At 34.9% G+C, this 22,856-nt stretch overlaps 2 protein-coding genes across 2 annotated transcripts; both read left to right on the top strand.

The window, feature by feature from the left end:
• Positions 1-1,647: 1,647 nt before the first annotated feature.
• Positions 1,648-4,825, top strand: LOC107622336 (neryl diphosphate diphosphatase, chloroplastic). The gene is made up of 7 exons (XM_016324200.3): positions 1,648-1,857; positions 1,947-2,223; positions 2,476-2,854; positions 3,045-3,263; positions 3,733-3,871; positions 4,019-4,267; positions 4,375-4,825. The coding sequence occupies exons 1-7, from the start codon at positions 1,855-1,857 to the stop codon at positions 4,660-4,662; spliced, it is 1,554 nt and encodes a 517-aa protein (XP_016179686.2). The 5' UTR covers positions 1,648-1,854; the 3' UTR covers positions 4,663-4,825.
• Positions 4,826-18,748: 13,923 nt separating this feature from the next.
• Positions 18,749-21,875, top strand: LOC107622335 (neryl diphosphate diphosphatase, chloroplastic). The gene is made up of 7 exons (XM_016324199.3): positions 18,749-18,929; positions 19,023-19,299; positions 19,552-19,933; positions 20,124-20,342; positions 20,696-20,834; positions 21,021-21,269; positions 21,377-21,875. Exons 1-7 carry the CDS (start codon positions 18,927-18,929, stop codon positions 21,662-21,664), a joined length of 1,557 nt encoding a protein of 518 aa, XP_016179685.2. The 5' UTR covers positions 18,749-18,926; the 3' UTR covers positions 21,665-21,875.
• Positions 21,876-22,856: the final 981 nt, after the last annotated feature.

Raw genomic sequence — 22,856 nt, 5'->3', positions numbered from 1 at the left:
ACTATAATATCCTTATTATAAAAAATAACTAAAATATTATTATTATTATTATTATTATTAATATTATTATTTTAAAAATCGTAAATCTTAACCCTTTTTTTATTCCTGTGTCATCATAGAATTAGGATTTAGAATTTTTAAAATATATATATATATATAATAGAAATATTTTAGTCATTTTTTAAAAGAGGATTATTGTAGTCATTTTCTATTAAAAAAAATATTAATTTAGTCGATTCAAAGTTTAGTTTACCGATTTTTCGGTTAAATCAATTTATCTGATTTAATTTTGACAAAAATAATACAGTTTAATTGATTATATGTACTGAATTTTAATTATTAAAAATCATCTTAAAAAAAAGACGTCTTAATGATAGTTTTAATGGTGTGAGATTAGTGTGAGATTTTATCCAATGACTCACTTTTCTTTGCTGGCTATATGCTGACCATAGAATTTAACAAAGTTGCTGCCCTCCCTAGACTTTTCAAAAAATTAATATGGTAACTATAGTATGCATTTTAAATTTTTAATGGTCAATTAGTAAAACCCAATATATTATATAGTGCAGAAATTCTCATGTTAGTGGTAATTCGTCATTATTCAGATTATTAAGAACAGTCATAAACCCTTAATCAATTAAATAAAACGACCTATAACTAATATTACTCCAAAGACTGTATGTACCAATTAACAATTAAGAAGAAAAACCACAACCAATAATAGAGAGAAAGAAGAAGATCAATTGTACTCCGTTAAATGTACGAAAGCTCTTGTATCTCCCTGACAATTACTTCCAATATGTTAGAACTCGTCCGGACAGGTATTTAAATTTTGCATAAGTAATTTTTTTTGTCTTATACTATTTTTTTTAGAATTTACCAAAAATCAAATTTTAAACATTTTAAACATAAAACCCTGATAGTGCTTTTTTTAAAAACTTAAACTAATAAGAAGAATTATCATAAATGATTATATCTCTACAAAAACGAGATAATATTCAATTTAGTACCTGAACTTGCATACAAGCCTCAATTTAGTCCTTAAAATTTTAATTGCCTTTATTTAGTCTCCAAATTTTATGAACATAACTCATGTTAGTCCTTTAAACAATTTTCAACGTACAAACTAACGTTAACGGAACACTATTGTGAACAACCGGATGCCACACTAAACTTTGTAAAATGATGTCGTTTTAGTTTTGGCACTCAAATAACTCAAAAACAACATTGTAAATAGTGTTTATTAACATTTTACCTAACAAAATAAGTGATACGATGCCATTTTTGAGCTATTTAAATGCCAAAACTAAAACTGCATTATTTTACAAGTTTTAACTAGTCTATAACAATGTTCCATTAACGTTTTTATACTAAAAATCGTTTCAGGGACTAATATGAGGCACGTTTATAAACTTTGGGGACTAAATCTCAGGGACTAAATTGAGACTCGCATATAAATTCAGGGACCAAATTGAGTATTAAGTCCTGCAAAAACTATTCATAAATTATATATTCATACTATGACATATCCATGATAAAAGCATGCATGTTTAAAATACACTCATTGATCAGTTCACACACACCTCTCAAGATTGTTGGAAAAATCAGCAGACTTTGCTTCCCATAAATATAGGGACCCTCATATGAATACACATTCCCAAATTCACCCAGCAAATTGCAATGCAAGTAGCTCTAGCTACAATAATATCTTGAATCATTGTCTTTATTATTCTCATTGTAAGCCATCATTATTCAACTTAATAAATAATAACTGCCAAGCTTCAATTCTAATTTGTAACATACACCAAGCTAACATACATACACTTGTATTTTACTCAAAGCACAAACTGCATCATGGTAAGAGCTCTCAACAACTTAATCCAACTCAACATGTTTTTCCATCAATATTATTCTTCAAAATTCCTTAAACTGTTTTCCATTTTCAGGATATTTTGTACGCAAAACAAACTGTGATCCTGAAGGAGGCTAAGCATGTAATGAAGAAACTTATTAACGAGGATCCAATGGAGAGTTTGTACATGGTTGACTTAATCCAAAGGCTTGGCATTGAACACCACTTTCAAGAGGACATTGAAGCTGCACTTGAGAAGCAACATTTCATAGTGAGCACAGATCCCATTGATTTTTTCCAAAGCCATCAACTTGACAATGTTGCACTCTCCTTCCGTTTACTCAGACAAGGAGGTTATTCCCTTAATGCAGGTTGTTATATAATATAAAATACACATTAAAAATAAAAATAATATTATATATTCAAATTTTTTTAAAATAAATTTAATTAAATTAGTTTAACATAATAAAAATTAATTATGATTAATATATTATTTTAAATTTTATTATTTAACTTAATTAAATTTAATTTATAAAAAAATTTAGATATATAATTTTATTTTAAAAATAAGCCAAACAACATATGTATTCATAGAGAGAGCTTATAATATCAACGTTGTGCAGATATATTTGAGAGGTTGAAGAAGAACAAAGTGCAGTTGAGAGAAGCATATGGTGAAGATGTGAAGAGTCTCATAGCGTTACATGAAGCAGCGCAGCTAAGCATTGGAGAAGAAGATACTTCTCTTGAGGATTCGGGGCGCCTCTGCCGCGAGCTTCTTCATTCATGGCTGTCAAGGCATCATCATCATCATGAAGCTCAATATGTTGCAATCTCTCTCCAGCAACCACTTCATCACAACTTGCCTAGATTCATGGACAAAACCATCTTGCTTAGGAATTTCAAGCCCGACAAGGAATCTGTGTGTTTTATGGAACTTGCAGAAATCAATTCCTCCATAGTTAGGCTCATGAACCAGCATGAAGCCCTTCAAGTTTCAAAGTGAGTTCTACGAGTAAATCATTTATCCATCAACTCAATCTTTTTAGTCTAGTATATTTAATTTAGTAATCCAACAACAGACTTTATATTACACTTTTAAACAATAAGTTTTGATGACTCTCTAACATTTTTCGTAATAATAACCGCTGTAAGATCTAAGTGGCCACTTACAAATATGTTCCCTTGATAGATGGTGGAAAGGGGAAGCTATGTCGAAGGAGCCGACATTTGGAGGGTATGAAGCTCTAAAATGGTACATGTGGCCCATGGCGTGCTTCACAGATCCGAGCTTTTCAGAGCAAAGGATTGAGCTCACGAAATGCATCTCGCTAGTATACCTAATTGATGACATTTTCGATGTTTATGGCACGTTGGATCAGCTTATTCTATTTACTGATGCGGTCAAGAGGTACACATCATCATCATCATCATATTCATTTTCTACAATTAATTTAGATTCTGTGGAGGATGGTTGCAGTGTTATTGTAGAGTAGTAAGGAAGTAATTATTATTCTAACAACTGGTTCCCATATTTGGGGAAAACAAGTTATTGCTTATTGATATGGTTGTTTGCGTTTTTTTATAAAAAAGAAAAAATTAAGTGAAAGTAACTAGAATTGTCTCCACGTGAAAATATAAACTACATGTTATTTGGCATTTCAACTAAAAAATCAGTTTATTTTTAAGAAACGATCATTTAAATCGTGCGAGATTAACTTATTTTTTCTTTCATATTACAACGAAATCGTTCTTTAAAGAAAATTTGGTTTTTAATTTGTTGAACTACCATATCACACGTGAACACACAAATTAAAAAATTGAAAGCCCATGTTAATGCTTAATTACAAACGATAACAAATTGATCTCTTATAATTCAGATGGGAATTGGTGGGAACAGAGCAGCTTCCAGAATTCATGAAAATTTGTCTGCGTGCTCTTTATGAAATTACCAACGATTTCGCTGAAAAAGTCTACAAAAAGCAAGGAGTGAATCCCATAGATACTGTTAAAAATTCGGTAATAAAGAGTTATTTATTTCATGATGTGTTTTTTGAGACCAATTATCATTAATTACTAATAAAAAGAGATAAAATTTATATAATTGATTAAACTAAGAATAAAATAAAATATTTCCAACTTTTTGATATTATGTATTAATAATAGTGGATACGACTATCGAATGCGTTCTTGGAAGAGAGACATTGGTTGAATTCTGGTGAACTGCCAAAGACAGAGGAATACCTGAAGCATGCAGTTGTAAGCACAGGAGTGCACGTGGTGCTTGTCCATGCATTTTTCCTTTTCCATCAAAATATAACACACAAATCTCTAGCAATTTTTGACGACTTTCCAAACATTATATACTCCGTGGCCAAAATCCTTCGACTTAGTGATGATTTAGAAGGATACAAGGTAAAATCAAATTAACTCTATCTATAATAATATCTAGTCCTCATCATATTGTATTTTATATTCTCTTTGCATTGTAACACATGCATACATTTCAATGATGAATGTAGAACAAAAATGAAACGGGGTTTGATGGGTCATACATTGAGTGCTACATGAGAGAACATCAAGAGGTTTCAGCTGAAGACGCACAAAAGCATGTTGAGGAGCTGATTTCAATGGAATGGAAACGTCTCAATAGACAAGTAGTGTTGAGCACAGATCACCAATTTTCATCTTCATATACCAAATTCTGCTTGAATGCTGCTAGAATGGTCCCTCTAATGTACCATTACCGCACCAATCCAAGCCTTTCCAACCTGCATCAATATGTCAAGTCTATTGCCAAATGCCAATAATGTTGCTGTCGTCAAACAAATCTAGTATGTTAGGTGGTTGTTTTTGTAATCAAATAATTTAAGTGTTTTCTTGTTTGTGTAGCTAGGACCTTTAGTTTCTTATCCAAAAACGACTCAATAATAGCGCTATAGCACTGTAGTGCACCACCAGTGTCAAATAAAAGAAGTAATAATATTCAGGGTACGTATCGGATATGACCGAAAATTTGATCCAATTCGCACAATTTTCATCAGATCAAATTAGATATGATATCCGCGTTTTTTAGTGTCGAATCCGATCCGATACGATCCGCAAATGTGCGGATCGAATATCGGATATCGGATATATCCGCATAATTGAATCTTCTCTTTTTAATCATATTTCTATGTAAAAAATTCAATAAAAATATTTCTTTCACATTTCTAAACTTATTTATTCCTAAAATATTTTTAATCAAACTTTTCCTAAATAACAAAAATAAAATAATACAATATATGAATAATAATTACTAACTAAAACATACAAACAAGTAAATATAATACCAGATATATATATATTTATTTATTTTTAATTATTATTGTGCGGATCTGCGGATCCGCGGATCGAATATGCGGATGTAGAACAGATATCCGCGATCCGATCAATGTGCGGATCGGATCGTATCCACAATTTTTAAATCGAATGCGAATATTTACTGCGGATCTGCGAATACGTTCCGATCTATGAACACCTCTAATAATATAGAGTGCGCGTCTATCTATTCACTTGTACCATATATGAAAAGTATGTCTATGTTATTTTTTTTTTTTGAACAAAAGAGCTCAACACGATAAGTGGAGCAACAAGGTCTCTAACAGTCTCAAACCAAGGTACAAAAGTAAAAAAATTAGCGCCTACAAACAATCCCTTGTGTCATCTCCGGCATTGCCATCAACAACAAAAGGGGTCAAAGTTACACCAATCCCTGTAACTGATCAAAGATCTGTGGAACACCTCTTCTATTCTAGAATCCTTGTTATTAAAAATCCGCCCATTCCTCTCTAGCCAGACATTCCAAATAACTGCAAAAAAACATATGAACCACTTGTTCCACTCCTCTTTCCTGTTGACAACTCCTGTCCAACTCTCAAAGTGTTCTTTCAACGAACCCGGGATAGCCTATTGCCGCCCAAGGTCAGATAGCCAAGCACCCCACACCTGCCAGGTAAATTCGCAACCAAAAAACAAGTGATAGATGTGTTCAACATCTTTCTTGCACAATACACACATGTGATCATCCTCGCTAAGAATTCCTAGCCTAAACAACCTTTCTTTGGTATTCACTCTGCCTATCAGAACAAACCAGACAAACAACTCCACTCGTGGCGGAACCAAGCCTTTCCATACTGTTTTGGTGAAACTGTAGCTGGATATGTCCTCCGGGATTGTTTCTGCTTGCATCACCTGCACAAAAGAGTTAGTTGAAAAGATCCCTTGCTTGTCAAACTTCCAAAAAACTCTATCCTGGTTATCACATGCTAACTTTACAGGCCGTAAGGTCTCATGCAAATGATCCACTAGTTCCAGTTTCTAATGGAATAATTCTCTCCTCCACTGGAAATTCCAAATTCACTCTAACCCGTCCCAAAACCCACATTCCCCTATGACCGATCCTCTTTGGTTTGAAACAGAGAAGAGTCTCGGAAAACTCGACTTTAACGTCCCACTTTGTAGCCAAGTGTCTTCCCAGAACCGGGTTTGCATTCCATCACCCACCTCCATAGACATTCCAGCAATCATCTTATCTCTCACATTGCAGTCTTTGATCTGCAGCTGATAGATATCATTCCAGGGACCTCCTTTACTAGGCAGTGTCTGCGATTGCAACGTTGGGGTTCAGGTTGTGGCAGGAGCACACAATCTTCTTCCTAACGGACACTCCTCTTTTGAGAACCGCCACCACCACTTGAAAAGAAGGGTTGTGTTCCTGACCATGGCATCACCTACTCCCAGTCCACCCAATTTTTTAGGAGCCTGAACTACTTCCCACTTAACCAACGCCATACCATGCCTACCTTCCTCCTTACTCCATAGAAATTTTCTCTGTAGTGAAATTAGCTTCTCTACCACTGCCTTCGGCATTTTATACAGGCTCAAGTAGTAGACCGGCAGGCTATTCAGAACAGCTTTAATAAGAACTAGCTTACCTGCTTTATTGAGTACTTTCGCCTTCCACAAGCTAAGCTTCTCCTCCACTTTATCAATTATCGGTTTCCACGTACTTACCTGCCTTGGGTTCGAACCTAAAGGAATACCAAGATATCTGACCGGAAGGTTAGCCTCCTTACATCCCAACAAATCACACATGTCTTGAGTCCATGGGGATTCGCAGTTGATTGGAATTAAGCTTGACTTATCAAAGTTGATGCTTAACCCTGACATCAGCTCAAAACTCCTTAGTAACCTGACATAGTTTCTAATGGTCTCCTCCTCCGGTGGACAGAATAGTATAGTATCATCATCAAAATGGAGATGTGATAGCACTATATTATCCTTACCAATCAGCAAGGGTGAAATCTATTTGTTCCTGACTGCCTCCCCTACCATCTTATGTAGGACATCAACCACAAGTACAAAAAAAATAGGGATAGTGGATCACCTTGTCTCAGACCTCTTTCCATCTTAAATGGCTTTGTCGGTGAGCCATTTATCAAGATCGACATTGAAGCTGTACCAACACACTCCTTCACCCATTCCCTCTACCTCCAACCAAATCCCATCTTCTGAAGTACAATATCCACGAAGCTCCACTCAACCCTGTCATACGCCTTCTAAAAGTCCAATTTTATAATCACTGCTTTCTTTTACCTCATCTTTAGCCATTGTACTATTTCGCACGCGATAAGTGCCCCATCATGTATCTTCCGACCCTTAACAAAAGCACTCTGCGTCTCACCAACTAAACCTGGTATCACTGCTCTCATCCTTCGAACCATGACTTTAGAGATTACTTTATAAACACAACCAACCATGCTAATCGGTCTGAGGTCCTTAATCTCCTTAGTTCCAGTGAACTTTGGTGCTAGGGCCACCCAGGTGATATTCGAGTCAGAAGGCAACCTTGATGTATGAAAAAAGTCTAGTACAGCTATCGTGAATTCTGTGCCGATCTCGTCCCAGCATTTTTTAATGAAGTTCATGTTGTAACCATCGCTTCCTGGAGCTTTAGATGACTCACAGTCCCAAACTGCCTCTTTAACCTCCTCCATCGTTGGGACCCTCTCCAAAGCTACTGCCTCTTCTTCATCAATCTGATTTACTAAACCATCCCTAAACCCCACAACCAGCGATCTCTCCTGACGATACAAATCCTTGTAGAACTCTCTGATGGAAATTTTGATCCGGGCTTGATTTCTTATCAGTCTTCCGTTTATTACCAAAGCATCAATTCTGTTATTCCTCCTTCTTGCCGACGCCAAGTGATGGAAGCACCTTGTGTTTTTATCCATGTCCTTCGCATGCCTGGACCGCGACATTTGCTGCCAGTGTATTTCTTTTCTCACATACCACTGCTTGAAATAGCTTACCAGAGCCTTTCTTCTAGCCTCGACTGTACCATCATAAACTCCATTTCCAGCCATCTCATCTAACTTCTTTATCTCTTCCTCAAAGCGTTGAATCCTCTTGTCTATATCACCAAATTTGTCCTTATGCCATCTCCCCAAAGGCAGAGTTAGAGCCTTCAACTTTTCTGTAAACTCAAGCTCTCCAAGATTCCTCCACTCCTCCCTAACCGTTCTTAAGAATCCCTCATGTGTAAACCAAGAATCTAGACTCCGAAAAGGACGTGGACCATCTCTGAATTTGGAATTCTCCACTACAATTGGGCAGTGGTCAGACAACCCTCTCGGTCCACCTTTTAATCGAATTTCCGGAAATTCCTCAAGCCATTCTACCCTCAAAAGGACCCTATCAATCTGGTTGCAGGAGCGGCCTCTGAACCAGGTAAATTTCCGATCATTCAACGGTAAGTCCACTAGTTGCATATCTTGGACCTAATCTTTGAACTCTGTTGCCGATGCTGGCAACCTATCCTGCCCTTTCCTCTCTCCAACCTGTATGATCTCATTAAAGCCCCCTATATAGCATATCGGATCTTGGCATAACCCAGCTACAAAGCTCAGTTACTCCCACATAGCTAGTTTTTCCGTTCTAGTATGAGCACCATATACCAAACAAATTGCACAGTTAAACTCGTTCTTTAAAAGCACTCCCTTCACACATATCCATCTTTCCCCTTTGTAACAGTTATTCATTTTAAATTGCATGTCATCCCACATTAACACCAGACCCCAGATGAGCCTTCCGATCCTACAAACTCCCACCCAACATTATCGCTCCCCCAAATACGAACTACGTCAAACTTGGTTACGACTTGCATCTTAGTTTCAATCAATCCTAACATATTCAACTTTTGCTTCTTTTTTAGATTTTTCACCATACTCACTTTTCCAACACCCCTTAACCCCCTAATATTCCAAGCGCTAAAAATCATTTTAAAACTGCTTTACACACCTTTTTGAGATTTTTGGTCTGCATCGTCGTGCTTTCTCTTTCTGCTTTGCTAACTTCTTCTTCTGAGCTAAGACCTCGTTCTGTTCCTGAAGGATTGCCATGATATCATCTTCTTCGTCATATTGCACGGCCCCTGATTCAACAGCCAGCTCCCACGTCATCCTATTCTCCAGCATCTGCTCCTCCCGTTCCTTGCCCTTCCCGTCGCTATTCGCCGGATCATCAGCACTAGCATCCACAGCAAGTTCAGCCCCACCACTACTTCTGTCAACCCCCTCAGCAACCATGTTCAACCGGTTCCCAGGTACATCATATGAAAGCTTCAACAAGCCAACCTTTGAACCGACGTCAGAACCCTGAGGTGCTGAGCAGCGCAGCTCTACTTCTGGTCCAGGCTCGTCGTTCCTGGGAGAGCGTGGCGACGCCATCGCCGGTGTTGGACAGAACCCCGGTGTAGATTGAGCTTCCATGGGAGGTCGTTGGTCGCAGTTTGACGCCAGTGTCACGGATCCAGCAACGCCCCTGCCTGGGTTACCATGATCACCACTCAGACCTTTCTCCTCGCCGGCTTCGGTGTCGCCTTTCATCCGTGAGTTTGTCACGCCATCAATCCGCGAGAGCTGCCCCTTCCTTTGCTCTTACAGCGCGGCGCACGGATCAGGATCCGGTAGGGCTTCAATCCGGATCACTCCTACCCGACCCAGAGGTTGCAGCCCTTCTCCTGTTGCATCTTCAGCGTGGGCAGTACGTGTTGGGCTAGTTGCTGAAGGATTGAGGCCCAAGCATACTGTCTTGGCACAGCTTGCACAATAATTCATATTGGGCCTCATAATAAGCCCTGCTTGGTTTCCTTTTTTCCTTAGCCAGCCTTTTTTCTTCAGCTTCTTATTATTATTGTAATCCCAGCTCATTGTTTTTTCAAACTCTGCATCATTAACACTCAAATCATTATTTCCCATACATTCCTCATTTTCCTTTGATTCGGGATCATTCGTTTCCCTTACTACACGCATTTGAACGGAATTGTAATTAATCCATTCATTCAAAATGTCCTCTGAATTTACGACTCTACCCTTATCCCTTTCCTCCTCCCTTGGCATCACCATCACTAACTCAGCCGTCGGAACTATGCTTTCTTCCTCATCCATGGCCTTAGAGCTGCTAGCAACCATTTCACATGCTTTAGGGAGGCACAGGCTACCGACTGCTTCAAATTTGCACTCCCCACTATAACTCTCACGACCAACTTCTTTAACCATAACATCAAACCCGCTCGTGCCAACTGTGACATGGATCCATTCGTGAATGACGTCCATGATACATGTATCAATTTGCACCCGTCCGACGCTAAAAGAGAGGCAGGACTCTGTGGCTTCGTCACATCCAATCACTTCTCCCCATTGGCTTCCTATAACCTTGAACGTCTCTGCTGACCACGTATGCAATGGAACACCAAAGCATTCTAGCCAGACCCTTTGAGTTTCACTACGCTCCTCCTCATCCCATCTCCATACGTTATGAAAGAAATGCAGCATGTTGTTCATTTTGAATGTGTAGGCTTCTTCTGCACTCAAGACACTATCAAATGTCATGAGAGCTTTGTACGGTCCTAGTTCTCGCACTTGCACCACTTGAGGCAGATTCTTCCTAATCATAGACTTTAGAGATGAGAAGTTAATAGCCTTTGTCGTCCCGCCTATAAGGCTCCTCTGTAGCCAGTCTAGGTTTACTTTTGCCACCGGAACTTCTATCTTCTTCGTCCACCCGTTGCCATGTGGATCTTCCTTTTTCCTTTCCTTACTCATCTCTTTAACATTTTTCTCCAGAAACCTCGTGCTATCCTCAGGTTGAGTTTGAATTTTCACAACATTCTGAGCATCACCCGCCACTTGAAGCCTCTTACTATTCTCATTTTCATTCTTGCGGCGATACCTAGCTTCTCTGACCGAGACAATCTTCCCTCTTAGCCTCATTCTGTTCATCTCTGCAATGGCCTTCAAAGCTCCACCCTTTGTTGTATACCTGATGAATGCAAACACGTACGTATTACCATGTTTTTGTTTTTGTGAGATATAGATATCATTTATACGTCCAGTCCAGTTGAACAAGTGGAACAATTCCCTTTTTGAGATATCATCCGGGAGATGATCTACAAAAATTGCGAACGATTCGTTTTTCAATCGATAGTACTCTTCTCGGTTCCAAACCCCTCTCTCTCTCTGTGTGATATATTTTTCCTTGTTAGCTTCAATTCCTTGTGATACTGTAAGTATGTCTATGTTATGATTATTATTATTATTATTATAATATTTTAAAAAATATAATTAAAATTAAAATAATATTTTTTATTATTAAACAATGTTTTTTAAAAGTTATTATATAAAAAAATATAATTTTAATTTTAATAATACTTATAATCATCTTAATTATTATAATATAATCGTACTAAAATTCACAATACGATAATATAGATATGGTTATGATTTAGTTAGTTTCTTGAAGCTAAGGTATAGTCAAATAGATACGACACCTTTTAAAGAAACCGTCGTATTGGTTTGATATTTTTAAAGAAACCTTTACATTATTTGCCTCACGAAACACGTTTTTGTCATACTGTTTTTGGTCAATAATTTTGTGATTTCACACCTATGTATATAATAAGAGGTCAATAACGTTTACTAATCGTACGGATAAGTATAGGGTGAACATTCATTTGCATAGTAATCTAATTATTTTTTACTATTTTTACATAAAAATCTTTACTTAAATATAAAATGGTCTAAAGAGGGACAACTAATTATAAACAGCGCTTATGATCAATAATATACATTTGACTTCTTTTATTGTTTTATTTTTTTACAAAAGTGTGTAATTTTTGTTTTGGACCGAAAGTGTAATTTTTGTTTTGCGATATTTTTACTTCTTTTTGTTCAGCTGATCCGAATTTATACTTAGAGGATTTGGAGCCTATGGTTACAGTTTTCATGAACCGTAGGTTCCAAAGGCCAGTAACTATGGACGATGTCAAAAGGGCTACATTTAGTGTTCATACTCAGAGTGTTCCTAGTGATGACGGATTTACAGTTAAGTTTTTTCACTTTTTTTGGAATATAATTGGAGGTGACGTTTTTAAGGTAGTGAGAAGTTTCTTTCACAGTGGCAGAATTCTAAAAAGCTTCAATCATACTCAAATTTGTTTGATTCCAAAGGTGCCAGATGCTAGTGACATGACTTAGGTACAACCGATCAGTTTGTCTTCAGTTATGTATAAAATTATTTTTAAAGTTATGATGCATCAATTATAAGGTATTATGAATAAAATTATAAGCCCAAATCAGAGTGCATTTCTCAAAGGTAGACTCATTTCAGATAATATTCTAATTGCCCACGAATGTATGCACTATTTGAAAAATAAGAGAAGTGAGGCAGAGCATGAGATGACTATTAAACTAGACATGAGCAAGGCTTATGATAGGGTTGAATGGTATTTCTTATGGTATATTATGGATAAGCTGGGCTTTGATGCTAAATAGATTAACTGGACTAAGGAATTGGTAACGACTGTTTCTTACTCTGTCGTTGTGGAAGGTAAACCTTTTGGCTATTTTAGGTCAAATAGGGGCATCCGACAGGGTGACCCCCTATCTCCATATCTCTTTCTTTTTTGTGCAGAAGGGCTTTCCTTCTTGCTACACAAGGCAGAGCAAAACAAATTAATTCAAGGAGTTCAAGTTAATCGGAGATGCCAAACAGTTAATCACCTTTTGTTTGCTAATGATTCAATCCTTTTTTACAAGAGCGCACCTAATACAAGCCAAAGTATTCTAGAATTGTTAGAGATATATGAGGGTTTCAGTGGGCAAAAAGTCAATTTGAATAAGTCAACTATCTTTTTCAGTCACAACACACCTCAGAATACAAGACTAGCAGTTGCTCAGACACTAAATATTGAACATATCGGAGTACAAGACAAATACCTGGGACTGCCCTCTATAGTTCAAAAATCAAAGAAAGCAACTTTTGGAGCTATCAAGGATAAAGTTCACAAGAGGATTATGGGTTGAAAAAGAAGTCTATTGTCATCAGGTGGCAGGCACACGCTATTGAGAGCGGTGGGGAGGCGATTCCTATTTATACACTCTCTTGTTTCAAGCTCCCGAACACGCTGTTGACTGAGATTCATAGCATGCTCTCGCAATTTTGGTGGGGTTAAAAAGGCGCAGAACGAAGAATGGTTTGGGTTAAATGGGACACAATGACGAGACCGAAGAAAGATGGAGGGCTGGGGATCAAGGACCTAAGGGCGCAAAATTTGACTTTATTGGGCAAGCAATGTTGGCGTTTAATGAAATACCCTAATTCTACTCTATCAAGAATGCTCAAAGTTAAATATTTCAGATATACAGATTTCCTACATGCAGAGATAGAAAGCGTACCGTCGTGGGTTGGAGAAATGTTCTTGAAGGGCGCAAAGTGATCGAGAAAGACTTGTTATGGAAAATAGGCTCTGGTACTAATGTTCGCATCTTCCATGACCCTTGGCTCCCACCACCAGTGCCCCTTAATGTCCCTCAAAATGCACTCACAATCCCGCCAAATCTGCAAGTGTATTACGTTAGTGCGTTACTAAATCCTGATAGAAGATGGAATAGAAATATGATTGAGTCAATTTTGTTAGTTGATATATGCAATAAAAATTTTTCAATCAAACCAACAGAGGAGGAGGATGAAGTTAATTGGTGCTGGACAAAATCTGGTATATATGAAGTTAGATAGAGATACAAAATTGCTTATTATGGATTCTTTCATTCTCCTATTTCATTGAGGCCCTAGAACATACAGAACAACAGAGTCTGAAATAGCATTTGGGAATTGAAATTACCTTATAAAATTAAGGTTTTTCTATGCAAAAGTCTTCATGAAAAGCTTCCAGTGTTGCAACAAGTTCATAGCCGGTTCGCATCCACTCCTGCCACTTGTCCAAGATGCATGTTGAAGGCTGAATCAATTTCTCATGCTTTGTTCCAATGCCCCCTGTCTTTAATAATATGGAGCCTAAGTTTAATAACCCCTGACCTATGGATGAGAGAAGAAGAGACCTTTTTCAATTGGTGGCAACGAGTCTTATCCTGGGCAGCGGTTCAATTCGACGGTAGACAAAAGACCCTCCTCATAGTGGCGCTGTGTTGGAGCACTTGAAAAGCAAGGAATCAGTGTGTTTTTGAGAAGGTAATAAGCCTGAGACCAGAGATAGTGAAAGAAGCCAGCAATTTAGTGCGTGAACTCGTGAGCCATACCTGATAGATGCTGCTAATTTTCTTTACTCTTACTTTACTCTTTTCTAAGCTCTTAGTTTTTCAGTCACAGTTGGTGATAAATAGAAATACCCAATTCTTTTGTACTTCCTTATGAAAATACTTTTATTTTATATTAATAAAATAACATTTATCTTTAAAAAAAAGCATAACTTATCAGTACAACATATAATTAACCAGAAACGATGAGTATATAAAATAAAATAAAAAATTATAAAATTCTTTTGTCTCATATTTTTGTAATAAGATTAAAATAGACATTTTTAAAAGATAAATATTCACATAAAGACATATTTATAAAAAAAATAATATTATGAATGGTTAAATATATGTAAAACGATCTAATAATTTATAATAGGTTTAATTATTCTGCAGGTCCTTATAGTTTTACCGAATTTTCAATTAGGTCCCTATACTTTTTTTCTTTTCAATTGGATCCCTATATATATATTTTTTTTCAATTTAGTCCTTGTTAACGTTAAACGACAAAAAACTGTTAGTAAATTGTAAAATTACTTATATACCCTTAGGGACTTAATTGAAAAGAAAAAAAAAAGCACAGAGACCTAATTAAAAATTCGATAAAACTATAAATATTCTATGAAAGATATTCCTATAATCCCTATTTAATGATTCTACAACATACAACATAAAAGATATTCCTATAATCGTTTTTATTTTGTCACTATCATATTTGCTTGTGTACCCTTAATCAATCTAGGTACAAATATGAGTTTCTTAAAACATTTTTCTCTAGTAATATATTTTGGTTCAAATGATACATGAGCTGATGAGCATTCTTAAAATAATTGGCCCAAATTCTTATGGTTCAATTGCTCGGTTTAGTTGCTGCATCTTGAATTCGACACAAGTTTCCGATCAATGCTCATGGATTATCTTCAAGATAATTGTTTGAATTGTCAACTAAAGAGTAATCATGAATTAAACCATACACACATTTTGTTAAAAAAAAAAACACTACATTATACATGTTGGGCAAAGAGCAATAATGAAATACTTCTCATAATGAATGAAATTGTTTCTATACCAATCATTTCCATTATTTTGTTGAATGGAACAAGAAGAAATACAAATTTGGACAAAGTTATGTTCCCACATAGGAACATAATGTAAAAGTAAAGGGACTAAATGAAAGTAAATTTAGAAGTAAGAAAAAGCTTTATCAGAGGGGGATGATCCTAGAAATAAAATCTATGATTCCCCAAATATGCAACCCAAGTAAAAGTCAAGTTTGTAGTTGTGGCTGTTTTGTTAATAGCTAGCTATACATGTGGCTGCTACAACAATGAGTTATCAAGAAGAAAATTTGTTGCTTCACATTTTGCAGTGTAGTTGTGCTTTGAAGAACAGTACTTCCGATGCACCCCTATAAGTTTCCCTGACCCAGCCTTCTGGTGGAAACCAACCATTAAACTCGTAAGTAAGTATCAATTAACAAGTTCGTAATTTTAACCATATCAATGATCATCATCATAATAAGAGAAATAAGAGTTTTTAACTATGAATTTTATCAAGCATGTTGCTACCTTTCTGTCTGCTTGTGCTGCCTTTAGGAACCTTCTAATGAAAACATATGCTATTGGAACAGACATGTTAAAGTGCAATGTGTTCAACATCAACTTCTCCTGAAAGGGTTTATCAGACAAAAATAAACAAATAAATATCAGTTTATTTTCTCTATAAATGCATGCATATATGTTAAGATAGTAGTACTAAACAAGGAAAACATATATTACCATATCCAGAACTTCATTCCTTGTATATGCCTTGTCTGATATAAGGATCAAGAACTCCAATTCCCTTGGCTCAAATACTCTTTGAAAGATACGAGTGCAATACAATACATCCTTAATTTTGAAGAATCCATGGATCATAGCCATCAACAAAATTTAGAATATAAATTTAGAATATAATTTGAGAAACAAACAGAAGTTGCAAATAATTAAGCAAAACTGAAATTGAACTACAAATTCACAAAACTTAAGAATTCACAGCTTAAGAGACAGGAACTAAAAATAACTAAAAAAACTGAAAAAAAAATAACACAATACGAATAGAACACCCCTAAAACATTCAGCTTCTCCTTATTTCCAATCTCAGTCAATCAATTCTTCCTCAAAAGCCAAGAGATTAAAATGGGACACCAAGATGAAGAAGAAAGGTTGGAATATCATCATATCTAAAATATCATTAACTATGTTGATCAATTAACTGACTACACAAAAGATAAGAAAATATAACAAACACCACAAGTAAAGAGCAATCACATTGCTCATTGCTACAAAGGTTTTGCCTCTTTCCTACTCCACAAAACCAGCAAACATGGTTAAGAAAAACTAATTGAAGCTTGCATAGCAGACCCAATAAAGGGATCAATGAGTAATCCACTAATCCTAGCTCAAATTGGGGGCGCAAAGCATCACATAACATGATATGAAATCAGATATTAAGGCATGAAGTAACAAAAAAGATTTATCATGATGAGAAGCTTCACGTCTTCAATGGTTAGTGTTACTTCAAGATTTGTCATAAACTTGCCACCATGATGTATGTCTATGGTAAAATCTGAGTCCCCCATCACTACAGGTATTAAAAACAGAAACATAATCCATTTAAAAAACATCATCACAGCCACAACAATCAACATTCAAGAATAAACACAATTTATCATTAGCAAAATTAATTTATATTTCAATTCCCCCTTTAACAAAATCCATGCATAGAGATATCCATATTGTAAATCCTAAATCAACCATTATCAAAACAATCCAAAAATCAATCCCAGAAATAGATATTCAACCAATGTCATTTTTATAAAAAAAATAAAATAAAATTAGCATACACATCAACTTTTAAAACTAACAAAAGAAGCTTTTTTTCCTGACCTGTTTTCAGAGAGAACTTTCGAGTGCAGGGAGATGGAGCAGACGCACAATGCGGGGACGGGAGGCCAGGTGCTACGAGACTCCGATCGATACGGCGCAGCGACGGTGATGGGCTTCACCGCGACAGACGGCGACGGGAAACGCGCTGACCACCTCCGAACGGAACAGAGTATAACAGACCGGTTCACAGGGAAGGTGGCGACGGACGGCGAACCACCAAGCGTTCCTTGCAGAAGCCCCCAGCGACGGATGTTGACGACGGCCCGAAAGAGGGGAAGCAGAGGACGACTTAATCGCATTCTCCACAGAGAACGTTAGGGTTTCTTTTTTTACTTGTGATAAATTGCAAGGGGTGATTTGTGTATTTTGAAATAATGCATGTTTCTCTAGCTAGCCACTCCAACCAAATTTAAAGAATATTCGTTTTTTATTAAGAATATTCTGTTAACTTTAATGTTATACACACGGCAGGGACTTAATTGAAAAAAAAATTCACGTATAGGGACTCAATTAAAAAGAAAAAAAGTATAGGGACTTAATTGAAAATTCGGTGAAACTATATGGACCTGCAAAATAATTAAACATTTATAATATTATCTTCGTATGAATGATACTATGACATAGAATTCTGATACTATATTATGATATTGTTTTTTCTAAAAATTTAAACTAATAAAAAGAACTACCATAAATGATTATATCTCTACAAAAATTATTCATAAATTATATATTCATACTATGACATATCAACTTAAAAATTATTTTTTTAATTGACGTAACAAAAAGCTTATAATTCTTTTGAATAAATTTTTTATTAAATATTAATTTTTTTTTAAATACAAAAATCTACTATCCTTCAATTTTTTTTCAAATGATATATGTGCAATAACGTTGACTAATATTTTTAAATTATTAATTATTTTATTAATATACTTTATATAAATTAGACTATTTATTTGGATGAATTTTTTATAAATCGAAATTATGGACCTAATAAATATTTTAATGTATACATTATACTAATTATTAATTATACGAAATAATATTTAGGTAGAGTCAATTTTGAGTTATTATTTTTGAAATTTATTATTATTAAATCATATCACTCCATTTTACAATTTATTTATATATTTATATATATATAATAATTCAATATATATAATATGATAAATAGTTAAATACACAATCAGCGCGGGCACCAAACTAGTATCCATGATAAAAACATGCATGTTTAAAATACACGCATTGATCAGTTTCACACACCCGGTGTCTCAAGATTGTTGGAAAATCAGCAGACTTTGCTTCCCATAAATATGGGGACCCTCATATGAATACACATTCCCAAATTCACCAAGCAAATTGCAATGCAAGTAGCTCTAGCTACATTAATGTCTTGAATCATTGTCTTTACTACTCTCATTGTAAGCCATCACTATTCAACTTAATAACTGCCAAGCTTCAATTCTAATTTGTAACATACACCAAGCTACTCAAAGCACAAACTGCATCATGGTAAGAGCTCTCAACAAATTAATCCAACTCAACATGTTTCTCCATCAAAATTATTCTACAAAATAAAACCCTTAAACTGTTTTGCATTTTCAGGATATTTTATATGCAAATCAAACTGTAATGCTGAAGGAGGCTAAGCAAGTAATGAAGAAAGTTATTAGCGAGGATCCGATGGAGAGTTTGTACATGGTTGACTTAATCCAAAGGCTTGGCATTGAACACCACTTTCAAGAGGACATTGAAGCTGCACTTGAGAAGCAACATTTCATAGTGAGCACAGATCCCATTGATTTTTTCCAAAGCCATCAACTTGACAATGTTGCACTCTCCTTCCGTTTACTCAGACAAGGAGGTTATTCCCTTAATGCAGGTTGTTATATAATATAAAATACACATTAAAAATAAAAATAATATTATATATTCAAATTTTTTTAAAATAAATTTAATTAAATTAGTTTAACATAATAAAAATTAATTATGATTAATATATTATTTTAAATTTTATTATTTAACTTAATTAAACTTAATTTATAAAAAAATTTAGATATATAATTTTATTTTAAAAATAAGCCAAACAACATATGTATTCATAGAGAGAGCTTATAATATCAACGTTGTGCAGATATATTTGAGAGGTTGAAGAAGAACAAAGTGCAGTTGAGAGAAGCATATGGTGAAGATGTGAAGAGTCTCATAGCGGTACATGAAGCAGCGCAGCTAAGCATTGGAGAAGAAGATATTTCTCTTGAGGATTCGGGGCGCCTCTGCCGCGAGCTTCTTCATTCATGGCTGCAGTCAAGGCATCATCATCATCATGAAGCTCAATATGTTGCAATCTCTCTCCAGCAACCACTTCATCACAACCTGCCTAGATTCATGGACAAAACCATTTTGCTTAGGAATTTCAAGCCCGACAAGGAATCTGTGTGTTTTATGGAACTTGCAGAAATCAATTCCTCCATAGTTAGGCTCATGAACCAGCATGAAGCCCTTCAAGTTTCAAAGTAAGTTCTACGAGTAAATCATCTATCCGTCAACTCAATTTTTTTAGTTTAATTTATTTAATTTAGTAATCCAACAACAGACTTTATCTTACACTTTTAAATAATAAGTTTTGATGACTCTCTAACATTTTTCGTAATAATAACCGCTATAAGATCTAAGTGGCCACTTACAAATATGTTCCCTTGATAGATGGTGGAAAGGGGAAGCTATGTCGAAGGAGCCGACATTTGGAGGGTATGAAGCTCTAAAATGGTACATGTGGCCCATGGCGTGCTTCACAGATCCGAGCTTTTCAGAGCAAAGGATTGAGCTCACGAAATGCATCTCGCTAGTATACCTAATTGATGACATTTTCGATGTTTATGGCACGTTGGATCAGCTAATTCTATTTACTGATGCGGTCAAGAGGTACACATCATCATCATCATATTCATTTTCTACAATTAATTTAGATTCTGTGGAGGATGGTTGCAGTGTTATTGTAGAGTAGTGAGGAAGTAATTAATGATTGTTTGCGTTTTTTAAGAAAAGAAAGTCTTACGTGAAAGTGACTAGAATTGTCTCCACCTGAAAAAATAAACTACATGTTATTTGGCATTTCAACTAACAAAATCAGTTTATTTTTAAGAAATGATTATTTAAATCGTGCGAGATTAACTTATTTTTTAATTTGTTGAACTATGAACACACAAATTAAAAAATTGAAAGTCCATGTCAATGCTTAATTACAAACGATAACAAATTGATCTCTTATAATTCAGGTGGGAATTGGTGGGAACAGAGCAGCTTCCAGAATTCATGAAAATTTGTCTGCGTGCTCTTTATAAAATTACCAACGATTTCGCTGAAAAAGTCTACAAAAAGCAAGGATTGAATCCCATAGATACTGTTAAAAATTCGGTAATAAAGAGTTATTTATTTCATGATGTGTTTCTTGCGACCACTTATCATTAAACATATATGAATAATTACTAATAAAAAGAGATAAATTTTATTTAATTGATTAAACTAAGAATAAAATAAAATATAGATAACTTGATAAAGAAATAATATTTCTAACTTTTTGATATTATGTATTAATAACAGTGGATACGACTATCGAATGCGTTCTTGGAAGAGAGACATTGGTTGAATTCTGGTGAACTGCCAAAGACAGAGGAGTACCTGAAGCATGCAGTTGTAAGCACAGGAGTGCACGTGGTGCTTGTCCATGCATTTTTCCTTTTGCATCAAAATATAACACACAAATCTCTAGCAATTTTTGACGACTTTCCAAACATTATATACTCCGTGGCCAAAATCCTTCGACTTAGTGATGATTTAGAAGGATACAAGGTAAAATCAAATTAACTCTATCTATAATAATATCTAGTCCTCATCATATTGTATTTTATATTCTCTTTGCATTGTAACACATGCATACATTTCAATGATGAATGTAGAACAAAAATGAAACGGGGTTTGATGGGTCATACATTGAGTGCTACATGAGAGAACATCAAGAGGTTTCAGCTGAAGACGCACAAAAGCATGTTGAGGAGCTGATTTCAATGGAATGGAAACGTCTCAATAGACAAGTAGTGTTGAGCACAGATCACCAATTTTCATCTTCATATACCAAATTCTGCTTGAATGCTGCTAGAATGGTCCCTCTAATGTACCATTACCGCACCAATCCAAGCCTTTCCAACCTGCATCAATATGTCAAGTCTATTGCCAAATGCCAATAATGTTGCTGTCGTCAAACAAATCTAGTGTGTCAGGTGGTTGTTATTGTTAATCAAATAATTTAAGTGTTTTCTTGTTTGTGTAGCTAGGACCTTTATTTTCTTATCCAAAAAGGACTCCATAATAGCGCTATAGCACTATAGTGCAACACCACCACCAGTGTCAAATAAAAGAAGTAGAGAAATAATATAGAGTGCACGATCTATCTATTCACTTGTACTATATATGAAAAGGTTTTTAGTATGATTATGTTACCATAATTACTATTATTATAACTAGCGGCTCAACAATGTTTAGTCATTTTTCTATTGTTTTTAAGAAATTAATTTTATTTTTTTAATATATTATTCGCTCTTCAAATTTATTAGATCATTATTTTTTTATTTTAATATTAACGTGATCTTATTTATATCATATTTTAGTATTGATATTAATGTATTATTTATCCTTTAAATTTGTCAAATAAGTTTTTTTTTCATCATTTCAAAATTAACATAGCCTTAATTATATGATATTTTGTTAAAATTAAAATTATTATAAAAAAAACTTTTAAAATGCTAAATTATAAAAGCACACATTAAATATATGTATATGTTATCGGAAAAAGATATAGTTAAAAAAAATGACAAAAATGTTATCCTAATTTAATATCAATAACTAGTGTATATTCCCGTGTCCTGCACGGGATAATACATAAAATTATATAAAAAATTTTTATTAAAATTTAGATGAAAAATATATATAATAATTATTATTATAAATATTTTACAATTTAAATATATTAAAAATAATTAATATTTATTTTAATCAATTTAGATTAGTTGAATGGTCATTTTATTTGTCTATTTAGACAAGTATTTGGAGTTCGAATCTCGTCTTGTGTGTATAACAATCCATTAGTTAGCGACAGACCTTTAATAAATAGAACATCAATATGTGGTAGATTAGTCATCGACTTGTCGAATTAAGAAATCCATAAAAAAATTGTGTTTGTCTTTAAAATAGATTAATTTTTCATTAATAGCAATACTTATGGACTTTTACCTTTGTTAAAATTTACTTTGGACAATTTTATTTGTTAGTATCGTATTCATTCTTGAAGTCAAAACCATGGTTCTGAAAATCGGTTCGGGCAATAAGCAAAACCGTAGATTTCAGAAACTGCCATCGAACCGATGAACCGGTCGGTCGAAC

This window comes from Arachis ipaensis, chromosome B10 (genome assembly GCF_059453495.1).
Source record: "Arachis ipaensis isolate K30076 ecotype BB chromosome B10, ASM5945349v1, whole genome shotgun sequence".
NCBI classification, from domain to species: Eukaryota; Viridiplantae; Streptophyta; class Magnoliopsida; order Fabales; family Fabaceae; genus Arachis; species Arachis ipaensis.
The sequence above is the reverse complement of the archived record's forward strand: the minus strand, read 5'-3'. Positions and strand labels throughout refer to the sequence as shown.